Raw genomic sequence first — 19,224 nt, 5'->3', positions numbered from 1 at the left:
TACACAGGAAGATCCGATGTGTGTGTGTGTGTGTGTGTGTGTGTGTGTGAAGCAGACAGGAGAGACAGGTGTGTGCATGCAAGCAGCAGACAAACAGTATCTGTGGAGGAGAGTGTGTGTGTGATCAGATAAGAGTGTTTTGGGGGTCCCACAGTGAGTTCTCACCCCTCCCTGGCACCGATACTTATCCCACTGACCTTACATTGCACCCGTTTTGAGGTCCGTGTGCGTGCATGTGTGTGTGTGTGTGTGTGTGTACAACGTCTTTTTGTGCTCAGTGTGTTTCATCAGCCTTGTAATCGCACTTTAAAAGGGAAGAAGAGGAATAAAGAGAAACATAGAAAGTAGAGGAGAGATAGATGAGAGGAGAGGTTTGTGGTTCTGATTCAAGTGGAGGATCATTTCTTCTACAACATTAATGTTCATTATTTATCTTTTTATATGAAGAAAAAAAATCTGGGACAGATTAAAATCTGACACGATTTAAAATCTGATCATATAAAATAAACAAATACAAAAAAATCTGCATGAAATTTGACTTCAAAAACTACAACAAGCTCATTTACATTTAGTTCCAACTTTCTTCTTCTTCAGTCTTTTTTCGTTTCATTATCATTATTCTGTGGCCTGTGCTCCTGACCACGCGTTGTTGAAAACTTTGCTAAAAAAGTGGAAAACTTTTTGGTGAACAATCTGTAAAAATGACGAGCCCTCACCGTCTGTTATGAAGCAAGAAAAGTGAATGATTGCATCTGTCATCCACCTTTCTCTACGTCCTCCTCCTCACCTGTGTGCACATATTCAAAAGGAACCACTGCTGTGTCACCTATGCAGCCTATAACCAATAACCAATAACCAATAACCTATAACCAATAACCAATAACCTATAACCTATAACCAGTAACCAGTAACCATACACTGCGTCGCCTGTAACTACAGTTTTCTCTGTGCCCAACCTGAAATGCTCCCACGTCTTCTTCCTCGCGGCGTCGGTTTGCGTCATAATTCACCAGTTTCTCTGTTTCGTATTCGCCAAGAGATGATTGGAGATCAACATAGTTTAAATTACAAACAGTTTCAGTCAATTTCAAAAGCTGTTTTTAGTGTTAACCTTCTACCACTATTTACTTTTTATTTCTTTTTTCTGGCATCAACAACTCGACTATCTGGGCTGCCGTTCAGAATTTAAAACCTGCACTTGTTGCACATTTTTCGTCGGAGCAGCATTTCTCCGTTAGTGCAGGATCATCACGAGGAAGACGGTTTGTGTTGCGTTTTGTGCGACCTGTTTGCATCCCCCATGTTTGTGTGTCTCGCTCTCTCTCCCGCTCGTCCAATAGATCGGCGGGGCGAGCATTTAGATGTCCGTCTGCTGCTCATCCTCCCTTCGCCCTCTTTCTTCTCCGCTCATCTCGCTCTTTTCACCCCTCTCCACTCCTCTATTCATCCCCCCTTCTGTGACCGGTCAAACGGATGAAGGGAAGTGTCAGCCTCCCGAGGAGAGAGAGAGAGAGAGACAGAGGGAGAGACAGGGGGGGAGAGAGAGACCACCCTGTACGTCCGTTTCACCAGCCGTATCACTTTCACCTGACTGCACTCTTTCACTCGCTATCCCTCGCTTTTCGCTCTGCTCCGTCAACATTTTCCCGCATTCATGTCTTGTTTTCTCTGCCCTCGCTCTCTCTCTTTTTTCGTCTCCGTCTCCTCCCGTCATCTTCCTTTGGATTCATTCATCCATTCCTTCACTCTTTCATATAAACTTTCTCCTTCATTTACGCCTTTCTGTTCACATTTTGCACTTCCACCATCTCTTTCTGTCTCTTTCTCTCTCTCTCTCTCTCTCCCTCCTTACGCCCTTTCCTCTTTCCCCCATATGTCTCAGTCTGGTGAGGAGTTGAAGAGGTCAAAGGTCAACCTGTTGCTGATGTGGTCGAGCATGTGCGCTGGCTGCCGTTCAGCCCTGACACACGTGCGTACAGTTCATCCCTGACTTGTCAGCAGTCCCTTTCCTGAACCTGACCTGTCACACACACACACACACACACTCACACAACACACACTCACACAACACACACTCTCTTACAAACACGCCCACGCGCTGCAGCCGTCCCAGCGTGACCACAGTCCTCAGGAATGTGACAGTAGCAGATTCTTCTGTCTCCTTCCATCCCTCTGACCTCGTCTATCTCTTCCTGTCCTCATTCTCACCTCGGTCTAACCTCCTCCTGCCCTTTCTCCTTCTTCTCCCTTTAAATATTCCTCCACCACATCACTCCGTTCCTCGCCTCAACTTCAAACTCTGCTACCTAAAGACTTGAAAACCTAAAGTCTGTCAAGTCGAGCGATGAAAAATGAATGAGACGGTGACAGATGGGCCTTCCTCAGGTACAATATTTAATTATTAAGCCTGTGCTTTGAAAGGACGCGGTCTCAGCGGCTTCGAAACACAGGAAAGAGGAATGTTCATACGTCTCATGAGTTCATTTGTCAGTATCTTGACTTACAATTTGCTTATCATGATGCTGATTTGTCTTGAATGATTTGAGAAAGCAGAGATGAATGCCGAGTGAATCTTGGCCTCGCTCGGATTTTGGTTCCTGGATAACAAGTTAGAGCGGGTGATGCACGGAGGCCAGATGAGAGTGAGCGGTAAGTCAGGTGTGCTGCACCTCAAAACATACTGGGGGAAGAAAGGGAACATTTCTAGGAACCAGATGTCTCCTTTCAGAATAAAAAGCTAAAGAGATGAGTAGAAATCTCTCATGTGAATGAACCAAGTCTGTTCTAACTGCAGCAGAAACTTGTGTGTTCATGAAGCTGCGGGAGAAAACAGGTTTTTAAAGCCTTTAACCTGAATTTTGAGAGCCAAAGATTTTTATCTATATGTCCTGTGACCTTCTCACTTCCTCGTCTACTTTCCTTCTCTATCCCTCCATTTCATCGCTCTCTAACCTCCCTCCCTCCACGTATGGGTGTAGATTTCAGGTCAACTTGGCTGAAGACAAACTCTGGATCAAACTCCAGGACATAAATCATGCTGACATTACTACAGGGGTTTAACAGTAGCTTAAACGAAACTCCATTTATCCTCATTTCAAGACGAAAACAAAACGTTGGCAGACGTACAAGACCGAGGAGGAATTACAGTCACACATTCAAAAACCTGATATCATCGATACTGACATGAGGTTAACTGCTAAATAAAGACACGCGGGCATAAACAATAAGACAATATGATTTTGAGCGATTGCTTCCTGGAAGAGTGCATCATTTATTTCGGTGGGAGTCAGGAAACTGAAATGAAGCGCGGAGCGTTAAGTAGCATGTGCACTCGAGGCGGGAACAATGAAGTAACAAACAAACTCTGACAGAATCAAGTGAAGGCTTCCTGCTGCGCTGATGGACGACGCCGCTCCGCGCTGCTTGTTTTTCTTACTGTACGAGAAAAAAATGGCAAACGGTTTTATTCTGAAGGAGGAAACGAGACCTGGTTTGGCCTTTAAACTCCACACACTAAAGACTGCAGCTTTCTACTGTACATTACTCAAAATCTAATGTACAGAAAAACCCTTAAGGTTTTATACACACCGATACGTTTCACTCGTATTTTCTCTAAACTACGTCTCCATACTTTCTCCAATTTCCACTTTTCCTTCTCTTTTTCCGACCATCTCTCCTGTCCCTCCCTCTGCCCCGTTAGTCTGGGTTACACGGAGGTGAGATGGAGGTTTCCTCCCCCACTGGGCCTCATCGCATCCCTGAGACCGTCTATTACCTCCACACACACACACACACACACACACACACACACACACACACACACACACACACACACACACACACACACACACACACACACACACACACAGGCAGAGGGGGAGAGTCTGCTATCCTGTCACTGGATAATCGCTACTGGCTACGCCAGTCAATCTGCACACACACAGAGTCGGGGTGAGGGGAGCAGTTGTCATGCTGTGACATGTTGCTTTTGGAGAGCGAGAGGGAAGCCTCGTGAGGTAATGGTCGGGACACACAAACGTCAGACTGAGGGCAAACAGTACTGCAAGCAAAAGTGTGTGTGTGTGTGTGTGTGTGTGTGTGTGCTACGAAGCAAACTGAACTCAAACTGAAAGTGAATGAGAGATGAAGAAAAAGATAAAAGAAAATAAAGGGGAAAATCAAGGGTTTAAGTGGCAGAATGAGGAGTAAGAGAAAGAGAGGATGAGGAAGAAACAAATAAACTAAGAAGAAAACGGGAAACTTAAACTTAAGTCTGAGATACATTCAGTGCAAGAGAAGATTCGCTTCATGTGGGATGCTGGAGAAACCGGCAGGTGTAAAGACCTGTGATGGTTACAGCCTCACGCCTGGGTCACAGCATCTGCGACAGTGCGAGGACAAACCATAAAACAGGAGTGTGTCCCGTCCCGTCCGAGCCGACAGAAGAGCTGCCGAGGCCCGGGGGGGCACGGACGATGTTAATGATGGTGACGGAAGGACGGAGCATCACACACTGCTGAGAGCTCAGCTGCTCATTATGTTTTGGCTCATCGTCGTATGTCGGGGTGAGAAGTGGAGAGAACAGCAGAGAGGTGAAGGTGAGAGAAACAAAAGAAAAGAGGTCAGAAAGAGAAGAGAAGAAGAAGAAGAACGGGGGGGGTGACATCTCAAAACGCAAAAGAGATCGATGAATGGATGGAATTTGACTGTCTGTGGTCAACCAATGGAATGAACCCGGGACCAATCAATGACAAGAAAAGAAAAGAAACACACACACACACACACACACACACACACACACACACACAAGACTGGGGCGAAGGTGGAAGAATGCATGCCTGGCGTATGAACGAGTGGAGAAGGGGATGAGTGGAACTCTACTGTTGCAAGCGTTTTTCTGGGGGTATGCCACACCGCAACACACACACACACACACACACACACACACACACACACACACACACACACACACACACACACACACACACACACACACACACACACACAAGGGCCAGCCAAAGGTTTGAAGTAACCACAGACTTCTGAATGTTCTAAATATAGGAGGATTGATAGGATCTGTGGAAACGGGCAGCCTGGGGAGCGCGCGCACACACACACACACACACACACACACACACACAGACACAATCAACCTCCTACGCTCACCAAATTATTTAGCAATTGCAGAGAACAGGAGAAAGCTGCTGACAGCTCAGATAAGCTTGTTACAGTGAATCAGCCTTTTTCTCGACAGTCTGAGACGGTTCGCCATAAAAGCTCATGTGTTGCTGCTTTTAGTCTCGGACTCAACCCGTGCAGAGAGCGGCAGAAAATAAGAGCCGGGTCCGGTCAGGTCCACGGGTCGAATGTCAAACCCAGAGTACATCACCATCCATCACAGAACTCCACTTTTTATGAAGTTACTGATGCAGTTTTCAGCATTTCAGAAGGGGAAAAAAAATAACATAATCTCTCATTCCAGATTCTCAAATGTGATTATCTGCTGCTATTTTTGGATTTAAGTCTGTTGGTCGAACAAAACGAGTCATTTAAAGACTTTATCTTGGGCTCCGGGAAATTGTGATGGATATTTTTTCTACTATTACTGACTGAAGTTAATTGAATAATTTAAAGGAAGTGAAGTGAAAATAAAAAATAATAAAAAAAAACTACTCGCAGCTTTACTTTACGGTCGCATTTCCTGCCTCGTTTGCAGGTCAAGATTACGAAATATCTGGAGTTTAATCTAAAAAGATTTTCTCTGCAAGCAGCTCTGTAATGCTGGAGTCAGGAAAGGAGAACAGGAAACAACAAATCTGCTGCAAACCTGCCAAACTGCACACAGACTGACTGGATTCTTCATCATTACTGTGATTTATAACCTGACGATGTTATGGAAGCAACAGGTGTCTGTTTGACGATAAAGTTTAAACGGGTGTTCACAGGGTGGTCAGGTACTTCCTGTCATTTCTAGTGCTGCACTGATTTATGGTTGTTTATATCCGTCATTTAAACAAGAGAAACTTTGTTTTATACTTTTCAAGGACTCAGAGATGTAAATATCAATATGTTGTTGGTGAAAAATAATATTAAACATTTAACTTTCCTTTATCTCTGTGAAGCGTTTTAAAGTTGAATAAACCTCCGTCAGTTCATGCTGTTTCATCTCCTGTTACTAAAACACACATGAAGGTGTATGGATTTATCCTACACCAACAGTATATTATATATATTCATACGTACTGAATAAGTCCTGTGTATAGCATGAAAATCAGACACTGCTATGTTTACCTCATGCAATAGGAACTTGAGAACTTTCCCATCTGTAAAAGCAAGACATGTTTTTCTGGCCAAATGGAAAGAACTTCAGCCTCTTAAGGAGAAACAGTATGATATTTACGTCTGGGTATGAAATCTGAACACTGTTTGGGTATTAAGTGTATTGTGTCTGCAGCACCAAGTCATGGAAACTGTCAAGTACCTGAAGTTCTCATTGGTTCTCGGACTGATTCTTCCTGATTTAAATCCTCCCTTTGTGGGTTTTAGACTGTGGTGGATCTTATACGGCTGCTAAGAGAGATTTAAGATGTTTACTGGACTTTTAAGACATTTTGATATAACGCATAATACAATTTAATACCTATTTCATGGTCATATCACCTAAAGCCAAGTATGGAAGATGGTATGGCCTGGAATTACTGCAGTGTTTGATATTTTTGTCATTACTTCTGCGCACATTCCTAATTATATAAGTAATTAATGCCTATAACGCAAACCCTGGATAAGCAGCAGAAGACAGGCGGATTAACCAGTTATAAAATGATTATTTTATTCTGGAACAACAGTACAGGGGATTTCCCTGCCAGAGTTATCCACCTAAAATCACAGAGAAAAGCTTTTTATAAGCAACGTTCCTGCCTTTAATGCGCTCCGAGACAAATCTCTGAGGAAGCTTAATCAGTGCTTTTTAAGACTTTAAGAAAACATTATATATACGTTTTTGTTTTTTTTTTAAAGCAAGGTATTGAAGAAACCATCACTTTGTGATCGGCACCGACACTCGGGTACAGAACTGGCTCCTGTGTTGGAGTTTCAGATCCCTGACCTCGATGGTTTTACAGTAAATATGGAGGGAAAAAAATAAAATCACGTTGCTTCACTCTGTATTTTACACATGCTGTGTTTTTCAAACTGCTGAAACGAACCGCGTTTTCATCTCCTGTGTGCACTGTGTGTGTGTGTGTGTGTGTGTGTGTGTGTGTGTGTGTGTGTGTGTCCTGGGGGAACTCCTGTCTCGGCCCTGTCCCAGGACCCCGGAACCTTCCAGAACACCGGGACCCGACCACACAACAAACGGCCCCGTCAGCGTGATTTATCGACCATTCACCACCAGGTCACACACACACACACACACACGCGCACACGCACGCACATATACACACAAAGAGACACACACTCCAAAAAGCATCAATCGTGCATATGAGCACATGTCGACACATAAACATGAAAAATTTACCCCGAAGAATGTGGATCACACACAAAAAGATGCGCTCGGGCAGATGTGTACACACAGGCATGAGGTATGAATGTGTGTGTGTGTGTGTGTGTGTGTGTGTGTGTGTGTGTGTGGGGGTGCACTCCTTTTGATATGATAAGAAAGGTTAGGAAAAACAATGGATGAGAGGCCGAAAGAGACAGAAATAAAAGAGCGAAGGAGCTGAATAAGTCCAAAAGGAGCGATGGAGTCAACTGATTCTGATCAGCAAAAGAAAGACGAGAGGAGGGAGGGAGGGAGGGAGGGAGGGGGGAGGAGATGGAGGGAAGGGGAAAAGGAGGAGAGGCAAGAAAAGAGAGGATGGAGACAGAGGAAGAGGAGGATGAAGCAAGCAGTGGGAGCAAAGGAGGGAAAGGGGGAAAGCGCAGAGGAGAGGAGGAGGAGGGGGGTAGAAGTAAACATCGATGCCGGATGAATGCAATTTTTTTCTTTTCTCCTTCTCCCCATCTTCCCCCCTTCCTTCTCCTCCTCCGAGCGGGAGAACAAGAGGCACTGCATCATCCCGACAGGCGGAGAAAGAGAAGAGAGGGAGAGAGAAAGAGGGATTGTGACGGAGGGATAAAGGGCTATCCGTCTCTGTCTGTCACCTCATTCATCGTCCCCTGCTCCGTCCTGCCGGCCCATCCGTCATCCGCTGTCACACACACACACACACACACACACACACACACACACAAAAATACTGACACACACTTTCCAACCACTTTCACACACTCAACAACAACAACGACGACAAACACACACACACACACACACACACACATCAAAGACAGTTAGCAGACACACAAACTTTGACTCGCTCTCCGCCCTGTTTCACACATTCACTGCGATGACACACAAGCAGACACACACACACACTCTACGCTCAGCTTAACACACAGGTCCGTGCACACACACACACACACACTTTCTGCCCATTTTCACAGCAATGATTACAAACACACACACACACACACACACACACACACACACACACACACACACACACACACACACACACACACAGCAGCCAGAAAAGCCACACAAACTTTCACTCGGGCTCTTCGCCCCGTTTCACACATTCACAAAGATGACAGACACACAGACACACAGACACACACACATACACACACTCCGCTCACAGTTTCACACATTCAACAACGATGACAGACACACAAACACACACCAAAGAATACACTCGCAAATGGCGACGGCAAACACAAGTTCGCTCACACGCACTTCCACGCACGTACGCACTCGCCTGCCAAAACACTTTTTTCGCAAAGTCGAAAATACGACAGCGACACACTAAAACACACATGCACAAACGCACTCATGCGTGCGCACACACACACACACACACACACAAACACACACTACGCCCAACATCCTGGATTCTCAGCGGAGCCGTCCAGTTCTGTCCCTCCTCTGACTGGTTCTGCTCTGTTTTTCCCAGGACCCGAAACAAGACGCCCCAGCTCACAGTCGGGCCACTTCCTGCACTCGGCTGTTTCTCAATATCAGGTCTGAGGACCCTGATCGGCCCCTAAGAAAACTGGTGAAGCGGTCCTAACCTGGAGTCCAGAATTAGAGCAAGTGAACGACAATCTGACGAGTGTTTCCGCCTCAAACATTCTCACTGATACGCTGTTATTGCTCCAGTACACTGACAGAGAGTAAGACCTCTCTGCTCTACGAGCATCTATCAGCTCGACCACAGTGTTTGACCTCAAGGACGACGATGTTGGGCTGAAAATTAGTTACACAGAGGAAGAAAATGTCAGTCGATGAAATTTCCATCCACGAAGAAGCAGTTCGGTTTGCACGAGGGAACTAGCTAACACTTCAGACTGATAACAGTTTAGTTCTGTCAAGTAACTTGTTGTTACTGAGCCGTAAACCGCCCCTGATGGCCGTTCCATCAGTGCGTGTGAGCGTGTGAGTGAATGGGTGAACGTGGCAGGTATTGTAAAGCGCTCTGAGCGGTCGATAAGACTGCAGAAGTGCAGCCCATTTCCCGTTTTGCCATATTCAAGTCCACCCACATGAATAAAGGTCCCTTAACAACACTGTCATACAGGTACGGAGCACCGTCTGTCTAAGCCACACTGGTAGAAAATCTCAAGTCATATCATTAAATCTCAATGAGACTTTGACCTGGTGAAATACAGGAAGTGAAGGAGTCTGACACATTCTCCAATAATCTGACATCTTGAAATCTACAGCCGCGTGATTTATGTGAAATCCTGCATCAGACGACCTTGTGAAAACTCTCTAACAACTCGTTTTCATTTCTCATAACCTCTGCTTTTGTTTTCCTGCTTTCCCCTGTTTAAATCTCTTTGGTAAACGTTTGTTTGTGTCAATCTTAAGCTTTAAACTGCTTAAATTTAAGTTGATTTATGATTCTTTCTTTCCTCTCTGAAGTGAGTGAAGAAGACAGCAGATGACTTGTTGGATGAAACGATGACAAACAAAATGATGTGACAGGTTATAAGAGGATGACAGCAAACAGCAAGGGAGAATAAAAGAAGTAAAAAAGAGAGGGATGGAAGAGGAGAAACAAAGATGAGAAGGACAGATTTAAGAAAGTAGAGGGTAAAAACAAAACAAAAAAAAAAAAGAAAAGGAAAAATCAGAAAACCAAATGAAGGAGGAAGACGAGGAGGAGAAAGCGTTGGAGGAGGACTGAGGGGGGTGTAAGGGAGGATGGGAGGAAGGATGAAAAGGACGAGGGGGGGGGTAGAAAAAAGATAGCGGAGTGAGAAAAAAAAAAAAAACAGAAAGAGAAAACGAAGGAGAGAGGACCACGAGGGAGACAAAGACCTACTTGTCTCAAGTCACTGAAGGCCAGAAGCAACGTGTCACCCTGGAAGCCTGCGACCGGGCCGGCTCTGGCAAAACCTGTGGGAAAATACAAACCCGCCCCCCCCAGTCCACCCCCGGAGAGAGGGAAGAGAGGAGGAGGAGGAAAAAAAAGAGGGTGAAAAACTGAATAATAAAAGACCTGGTCGGATTTGCTATGCATCGGGATAGATTGGCAGACAAATGACAGCCTGGGGAGGAGGGGGAGGAGGGGGAGGAGGAGGAGGAGGAGGAGGGAGGAAGAAGAGGGGGGAGGAAGGGAAGGGGAGGGCAGGGTGTTAGAGTCATGTCGCTGGGTCTTGTTGAAAAAGGGAATGGAGAGTGAGTGTGTGTGTGTGTGTGTGTGTGAATAAGGGAGGGTGTGTGTTTGTGGGTGTGAGAGAGCAAAGGTTTTGTAGTGTATGCGTGGTTGAATGTGTGTGTGTGTGTGTGTGTGTGTGTGTGTGTGTGGTGGAGATTGCGTTTGTCTTGCCGAACATGAATGTGACAGTGTGAGAGCTGGTAAGCTTGTCAAGTGTGTGTGTGTGTGTGTGTGTGTGTGTGTGTGTGTGTGTGTGATCATTTGTTGTTTGTGCAGGGCTTCACCGGCATGTTCGAGAACAGTCGAGAACTGTTGGATTTTGAACCCAGGGTGACGCCTGTGTGTGTGTGTGTGTGTGTGTGTGTGTGTGTGAGAGCGTCTGTGTGTGTCGGGGTCGTACGGAGTGTGAGCTGGGGTCTTGGCGTCAGTTGGCCCCCGTAAACAAGCCGACTGGTATTCTGAGCGAGGGAACGAGAGAAAAGAGGAGTGCTGCGGAGGGAGAGAGAGCAAGCCTGTAGCTAATCTCTTTCACCTCACAACACACACACACACACACACACACACACGGCCATACACACCACAGCACTGATTACACGCCTGCCATCTTCAGTGACCCCCGTGACACACAAACACACACACACACACACACACACACACACACACACACACACACACACACACACAGGGCCTTGCACATGAACTGAAGCTATCTGCTACAGTAACTTTTTATCCTCCATTTTCACCTGCTAACTTTTACCTCTCTCTCTCTCTCTCTCTCTCTCTCTCTCTCCATTTGAACAAGTGTTCAACCTGAGTGACAACACAGGCCGAGACCAATCACAGCTCTCTCTCTCTGCTGTGACACGACGACATACGTTAGTAATCACGGCGGACTTCCATCACTCTCTCCTTCTGCTTTCCCACGTTCACAGCTGAAGACCTCAGTGCTGCTGCGGTCACTGAGAACTTTTCAAAATAAGAGCGGGAGGGGAAAGAAATTCTGATAGTCATCAGTTTTTACGTTGCGTTTGTTTTAATCCCTTCTCTCAATCTCAGTTTTCTCTTTTTTCCTCTGCATTTTTCCTCTTCCCTTTGTTTCTTATTATCTTCATTTCTCCCCATTTTACATCATTTAACTAATTTCATTCAGACTTTCCTCTTTTCTTTCAAAATTTTCCTCATTTTTCTTTCTTCCGTCTCGCCCCCCCCGCCCTCCTTTCCACCTCATTTTCTTTTTTCCAAGCAAGTTTCTTCTTCCTCTTTTATCGCTCTTTCATTTTGTCCCAACTTAATTCAACTCTCTTGCTTTTATGCTCGTGTAAATATCATCCTCATTATCATATTCCCTCCCTCCCTCCCGGCTCCCTTACTTTCTTGCCTGTGCACACTCTACTTCTCGTCCTTTTTCGCCAGTTTCCCTCCGTTCTTCTTTCTTTACACCCCTATGTCCTACTATGTCCATCTTTTTCCACATGTTCCTCAGTGATCATTTTCATTTCTTCTGTACCTCCCTCTCTTTTTATCCGTCACAATCCTGAAATTCCTCCCTCTATTTAATCTCTAATCCCTCTTTCTCTGTGCTCTGCCTCACTTCCTCCTCCTTTCAAGCTCACCGTTAATTTTCATTTAATCCCTCCTCTCATCCGTGTATTTTGCCCTCTTTCTTTCTTTCTTGTTCTACTCTTCTTGTGCTCTCTTTTTTAATTTCACACCTCTTTCATTTAATCCCATTCTGTCTGCCCTCCTGTCACTCTCCTCACTTTCATCCCTTTCTTCTCTATCCCACAGTTTCACCCTCTTTTTCTTTTTTCATTTAATCTCTTCTAACTTCACTTTCTTTCTTCAACATGATCCAACAGTGGGAATGTTCCTTCTCCTTCACCTCATCATTTTTCATCTCTCTATTTCTTTATTCTACTTTTCAGACCATTCTCTGCTTTTTAACGTCACCTGTTTCATTCGTTTCTTCTCTCGTCTTTTCATTACTCCCTCTATCCTTTTTCCACATTCTCTATTCCTTTGTTTATTCCTTTCCTTCCTTCCCTTTTCATACTTACTGTCCATTCATTTTTCATTCTTCTTTTCATGAACTCAATGCTCTTTGACTATTTATCCTCCTGTCAAATATTCCTTCTTTGGTCCCTCTTTCTTTCCTTTCTTTTCTTTCTTTCATTTAATACGTTTCTCTGATTCACTTACCTCCTTTTTAAAGGTTAAAGTTTAACAGTCCCTTATTTTCACTTTATTTCAATCCCTCCATCCCATCCTCCCTTTAATCTATCCATCCACTTATCATTTCACCTTTTCACAAATCCCTTGTTCCTATTCCTTTCTCTCTTTCTCTCTCCATCATTCTTTCATCCTTTTCCCTCCAAATTTAATCCCTCTTTCCCTCCACCATCTCCTTGCTGTCCTTCGGTTTCCTTTTCTCCACCCTTCCCTCCTTTGAATTCTTCACATCCCTCAAATTATTCACCTCTTTCATTTCATCCATTCATCCACTGTATCTTCACTTCCTTTCCCTCCACTTCTCTCCATCCTTTCCTGTTGTTTTTTCCTCTTCTGATCCCAGCTCCGTCTGCCCCGAATAAGTAACTCTGTAACCTCCTAACCCCTCCACAGCACTGCACGCATGTCACTGCACATTATGTCACACACACACACACACACACACGCACACACACGCAGACCGTGTGACCCATACTGTGACTCTGAGAACCTTGATCATGTAGAAACCGAGCCAACGACGCCTCTCACTCTTTCATTTCTCTCGCTCCTTTATCTCCAAGAAAACAAGGCGAGGGAGGAGCGAGGGGGGGTTGAGGATGTGATGGGAAGGAAGAGAAGGGAGGATGAGGAGACAGGCAAAGAGAGGAAGAGCAAAAGTGTTAGTGTCGGTGGGAAAGGGCCGGAGAAGAAAAAGAGACAGAAGACGAGAAGCTGGAGAGAGAAAACAGTGAGGGAAGAAGAGAGAAGAAGAAAAGGTAGAAAGGATAAAAGGATATAAACGATACTCTCCCTAAACCATAGCGCCCCCTGTGCTCCCAAACGCAAACTGCACACATGACACAGTTTCAAGCCGGTTTCCAAACAAGTAGCATCTGTGTTTTGTCTGATTTCGACTTAAACGCATCGATTTTTTGGACTCGTCACCTTCCGTCTGCCTGATCGTGTCGTGCGTACGTGTGTGGGAGGAAGAAAAGGAAAAGAGGAGGGCAGGGAGGGAGTTGAAGGAAGAAAAGTTGTACTAAAAACACGAAAAACTAAACGTGGACACTCACTCTCGCACTCCTTGACGTCGGTGTTGAGCTGGTGTAGAGCTCCCATGGAGATCTGTCGGACCTCCGGGTCGAGAAGGAGCTGCATCAGGGAGGTGGAGATGTGTTTACAGGCCGACATGCAGGCGGTCTGGGCCACTTTACCCTGAAACACAGAGAGAGAGAGAGAGAGAGAGAGAGAGAGATTAGGTCTCCATATATTGTTCCTGCAACTGTGACATCTTTCCGTTTTCCATCCTCCATCCAGAAATAAAAAAGTACATCCTCTCCTGAGCAACGACTAAACCAGAAATGTTTTAGTCTTGAGAAAAACAAAACCTTTTCATGGACTGCACGTTGCATCAGTCAGACCAACAGAGACGTGCATATACTGTAAGTGAAGATATTTTAGTTTGAAAAGACCCGTTGAGGTGCACTCACTTCCTTTGACCCGAAAAACACCAGACGACTGAAACACTGTGTTTTTAAATAGAGTTGTGGTTTGGAGTCAGTGTGTTACTTCTTTATCGTCTATGCTGCCTTACAACTGCATGTGACGTGTGTTTAACTACACACACACACACACACACACACACACACAGTGGTAATCAGAATTTGATCGAGTGCACTTTATCACAAGGTTTTTTTAGTGTATGAAAACACAGACACGGACACACACACACACACACACACACACACACACACACACACACACACAGTGAGCGTTAATGAAGTATGCTATGTTCAGGTGCAGTCAGGATGATGAAGGAGCATAATAAGAATAAAAGCAGCGGATGAGGAAGTACATGACAACGCATTAATACCAAAACCAAAACATGTGTTTGTGTGGCTTTGATTGAGCGTGTGTGTGTGTGAGTGTATACTGTATGTGTGTGTGCAATGTCAGTGACTAGCCGTGGCCTCGATCTTGACCTGGACGTCTGCATTCCAACAGAGTGAAGCAGAGAGATGAAAAGGGGAAGAGGGAAGGGGCAGAACACGAGGTAGACGAGGAGTGAAAGAGTAAAAGTGCAGCAGGGGAAGAAAAAAACAAAAAACAAAAAACCACAAAGCCGTGAGTGAAAGTGAAGAAATCCACAGCTAAAAAACATGTTTTGTCTTCATGTAATCATTAAATAACGCAATTCTGTTTCCATTGGTTTTTAAATTCCTTTTCCTATTAACACAGTTCTGACAAAACGCTACATTGAGAACGCGAGCTAACGTTCTCACCATCACAACACGCGGAAAACTATTTAAAATTTAAAAAATCATCTGTGATTTCTGTCCTTCTGTGCGAAATAAGCGGCAAAAACAAAACAGGAAGTGCACGTTCTGAAGGCGCCAAACGAGACGTGGCGTCGATGTGTGGCCGACACAAACACGCCTTCAGGTGATTGACAATACACACCAGGCTTCTCAGGCCAGCCGTGTATTTTTAATAACCTTCATTAATCACACAGTGAGACTAGACACGTATGTAAACACACACCACACACACACACACAGGTCAGACAAACACACAGGTAATTTAGCTTTAAGTGTTGGCGTGAACCTGTTATAATCATATAATTACACCGTGTGTTTACACAGCTCTGATCACACATGTGACTGTTTCTAAATGTTGTTTAATTATGTTTGTAAACTGTCACAGTGAACGTTTCATTAACAGGAGTTTCACACAAATCTGTGCTTTTGTTATGAGTTGGAAGTTAATCAGCGCACGGCATGTTTTCTTCTTTTTGCTCTCACATTTAAACAGGAGTCAGTTGTATTTTGTCAAGTAATGGGGCATAAAATTGCACTTACAGTAAAAAGTAATTTATAATTCAAAATGAAAAAATAAAAATTTGGTTAGTACAGGTTTATACATGAATCTATGTAGATGATCTGGTGTTTTTATAATGAATGTGTGACCAAAGAAACATACTATATCTCTAATCTTAACAGCGGCGCATTCTCCTGTCCTTCTCAACACTGGTCCATTGTCTAGTTTATGTGAAAAACCACCAGCTAATGCAAAGAAATGCTGGAAAACATATTTATATTCCTGTAAAGTGATCTTGAGAAAATTCAGAGAAATGATTCAGAGGAACGATCTTACTCTGTGAGTTTCCTGGAATATCCCTCCTTAATTTCCAAATATATAGAAGTAGTTTAGCAATCAAAAAAATGAACCTAGTCTGTAAATCCAAGTTTAAATAACACGGTAAGAGACAGGTTATTTTAAATTCTTGTCTTTCATTAACAAACAGTCTAAATAAGTAATTTCTTAATGTTCGTGACAAACTTTAATATCATTTCCTCCGTTCTCCAGGCAGCAGCTCAACTCGCTGCCGCTGTAATAAACTGGTTTCCCCTCGGAGATCCATAAAATTCATCTTATCTTATATAACAAACCCGACAGCAGCAGAAAGATCCCATTGTAGCAGTGAGTGAACTGAGGTCCACCTCCAGGAAAGAGTCTGGAGCGCAGTTCATTCAAGAGGCAGCCCTCACCTCAAAGGGAAATCAAATTACACACACGGCGCACACGTGCGAGCACATATGTTCGAGAAACACACACCTACGACTGGCCGGATATCCTCCAATACGATGCTGGCCTCTGAACTCTGTATGCACACACACACACATACACACACACACACACTCCACACAACCCCAGGGGTCAATTATCATAGGGTGAGATTGAGCGTGAAATGGGCTAATTCTATTTACATGTCCTGAACCTGGGCAGACTGACACACACAAAAGCACACAGGTAGGTCTGTCTGACAGAAATGGCGTTGTCTCAGAGTTCAATACAGACAACTGGGAACGATTAGCCTGGGGCGGGGAGGAGGGAGGAGGAGGAGGAAGGAGGAGGAGGAATGAAGATAGGGGAAGAAAGGAAAAGAAAGGAAAGCGAGGGAAAGGAAAGGAAAAGAAAAGAAAACAAGGTACAGGGAAGGAAAGCAAAGGAAAGGAAAGGAAAGGAAAGAAAGAGGACAAGTGAGGAGAGGAAAGATGCTGAAATGTGAAAAAAAGGAAAGGTAAAGAGAAGTGAGGAAGGTAGACGAGGGAAAGAGAATGTGAAGAAAGGAAAGAGGGGAGGAAATGAAATAAAAGAAAAGATGAGTAAGGTAAAGGCAAGACGAGGAAAGGAAAGTAATGTTTAAGAAAGGAAAGGAAAGGAAAGGAAAAGGGAAGAGAAAAGCAAAGACAGGAAGTGGAGGAAAGGAAGTTGAAGTAAGGGAAGGAAAGTTAATCAGAGTAAAGGAAAAAAATCGAGTGGAAAGGTGAGAAAGGAAAGAGCAGGATTGAAGGTGAGAAGGATGGAGGAGAAGTGAAGGAGAGACAGTTAGGGAGTGAACGCGGCACCGAGCGATGCCGCTTCTCCATCCTCCGACATCATACTAAACCTCCACCTCTCCCCTCCAACCCTCCTTCCAGCTAACGAGAGACGTTCATCAAAGAGCTCATTAAAAACTACTCAGCTGCTAACGGCTGAACAAATAGACAAAAGAGAAAGAAAGCAGGCGAGGTGGAGGGAAGGAGGTGAGGGGAAAGGATGGGGACGAGACTGGCGGGGTCAGGCGGAGAAACAGAGGGGTGGTGAATGATCAACAACGAGGAATGAAAGGGGGCGACGAGGAAGGAAAAGGAGGAGTAATGAGAGGAAAATATGCTAATAAACACATCTCTCTCTCTCTCTCTCTCTCTCTCTCTCTCTGTCTCTGTCTCCGGGACTATTTCAACTCTCAGGAGCTGAAATTTAACAGTTAAGTTTAAATATGAAGCTGCATGAATCAATATCTTTGTTGTTAATATTGAATTAAATGACTGTGTGTAATGTGAGAGCGAGTTTTAAGCTCATTGTTTTGGTTTTACGGCTCTTTAACTGTATGGTTCGGGCACTGCTGATGTTGCTTGGTGTATAAACGGGCATTTATTTACCTAAACAAACTTCATAAGTAGTTAATATGTCTGTAATGGATGTCTAACAACCTCTTTGAAGTTCTTCTGCCCTCTAGTGGCCAGACACGGGATAACGCAGCTGAGAACGTACTTTCTCCTTCAAAGCTTCTTACTATCCGTGACGGTTTTCTACATGAAGACAGACGTTTCTGACAAAGTTACAGTTTCTACTGTGTTTTTCACGGGTTTGAAGAGGGCGGGGCTCAGTTTGAAAAACAGATGAGGGTCAGGAGGGGCGGGGAATGGTATTTTTCGAAAACGTAGAGACTCATTACAGCATCAAGCTAAAGCTTCAANTGCACCTGTCTCAGACACGGGATAACGCAGCTGAGAACGTACTTTCTCCACCAAAGCTTCTTACTATCCGTGACGGTTTTCTCCATGAAGACGTTTCTGACAAAGTTACAGTTTCTACTGTGTTTTTCACGCGTTTGAAGAGGGCGGGGCTCAGTTTGAAAAACAGATGAGGGTCAGGAGGGGCGGGGAATGGTATTTTTCGAAGACGTAGAGACTCATTACAGCATCATGCTAAAGCTTCAAAGAAAGATGCTAAAACGTTGTGCGGAGCTGAGAGGTACCGCAGAGTCTAGTGATCTAGATGAGTTCGTCACTATGAACGACCCCTTTCACAACACATTTAGTCGTTTGATCCATTGTTAATATGATGATATTGTATTATAATATAAGTGCAGCTTTTATACTTGAAACTAAAACAAGTTTAATGAAGCTTCTAACGCATCCTGAAAATCTGGTTCCGATCCAGCGACAACAAAAACATTTGTGTGTGTGTTTGTGGTCAAAAACAGATGTGGTCAAATATTCAAACACAGTTATTTTCAGGGTATTTTCTTTGGTCTGTGTGCGGTGAAACACACTATTATAGTCCTGTTCAGTTAGCTGTGCTAACGATCGCCATTGACAATGACAAGTTATTTACAAATGCTGTGGTGATCTGACCAAGGCAGAGCAAGTACAATATAACATCACATAAACACAACGAGGGTTCGATAACATATTTTGCAGGGGATATTTCCACATCTGAAGCTGTGTGAGATCATGTTTGTGCTAAATCTAGACTCAAAAGGCTCTTGACAAATCTGTTAGAACAACCAGAACCTCATATGTGAAGGTTTTCAGTGTAACAACAGATCGATGCATCTCCAACAAAACTGCGCCTCCCGTTACGGACACAGCTTGTGCTCTCAGCTGGATTCAGCCTCGGCCTCATAACGCTAGAAGCAGGCCGAGTGAGAAACACAGCAGCACGGTAAGTCAGTGCTTCACAATGCCATAACGCAGTGATTCACAAC

At 44.3% G+C, this 19,224-nt stretch overlaps 1 protein-coding gene across 7 annotated transcripts in view; it reads right to left on the bottom strand.

Moving 5' to 3' along the window:
• The window catches only part of exoc6b (exocyst complex component 6B), an 86,012-nt gene that overhangs the window by 16,193 nt on the left and 50,595 nt on the right, over positions 1 to 19,224 (bottom strand). For 5 of the 7 annotated variants that reach the window (XM_022761095.1, XM_022761097.1, XM_022761098.1 and 2 more), the window contains 2 exons: positions 13,982 to 14,123; positions 10,365 to 10,438 (listed from right to left, as the gene is read on the bottom strand). In XM_022761095.1, coding sequence (XP_022616816.1) covers positions 10,365 to 10,438; positions 13,982 to 14,123 — 216 coding nt within the window. The remainder of the gene's footprint in view (positions 1 to 10,364; positions 10,439 to 13,981; positions 14,124 to 19,224) is intronic. The other 2 variants (XR_002665598.1, XR_002665599.1) reach the window with 1 other exon arrangement.

Source organism: Seriola dumerili, unplaced genomic scaffold, assembly GCF_002260705.1.
Source record: "Seriola dumerili isolate Sdu_G_001 unplaced genomic scaffold, Sdu_1.0 BDQW01000388.1, whole genome shotgun sequence".
Lineage (NCBI taxonomy): Eukaryota > Metazoa > Chordata > Actinopteri > Carangiformes > Carangidae > Seriola > Seriola dumerili.
Note: the sequence above shows the minus strand (reverse complement) of the source record. Positions and strands in the feature narration are given on the sequence as shown.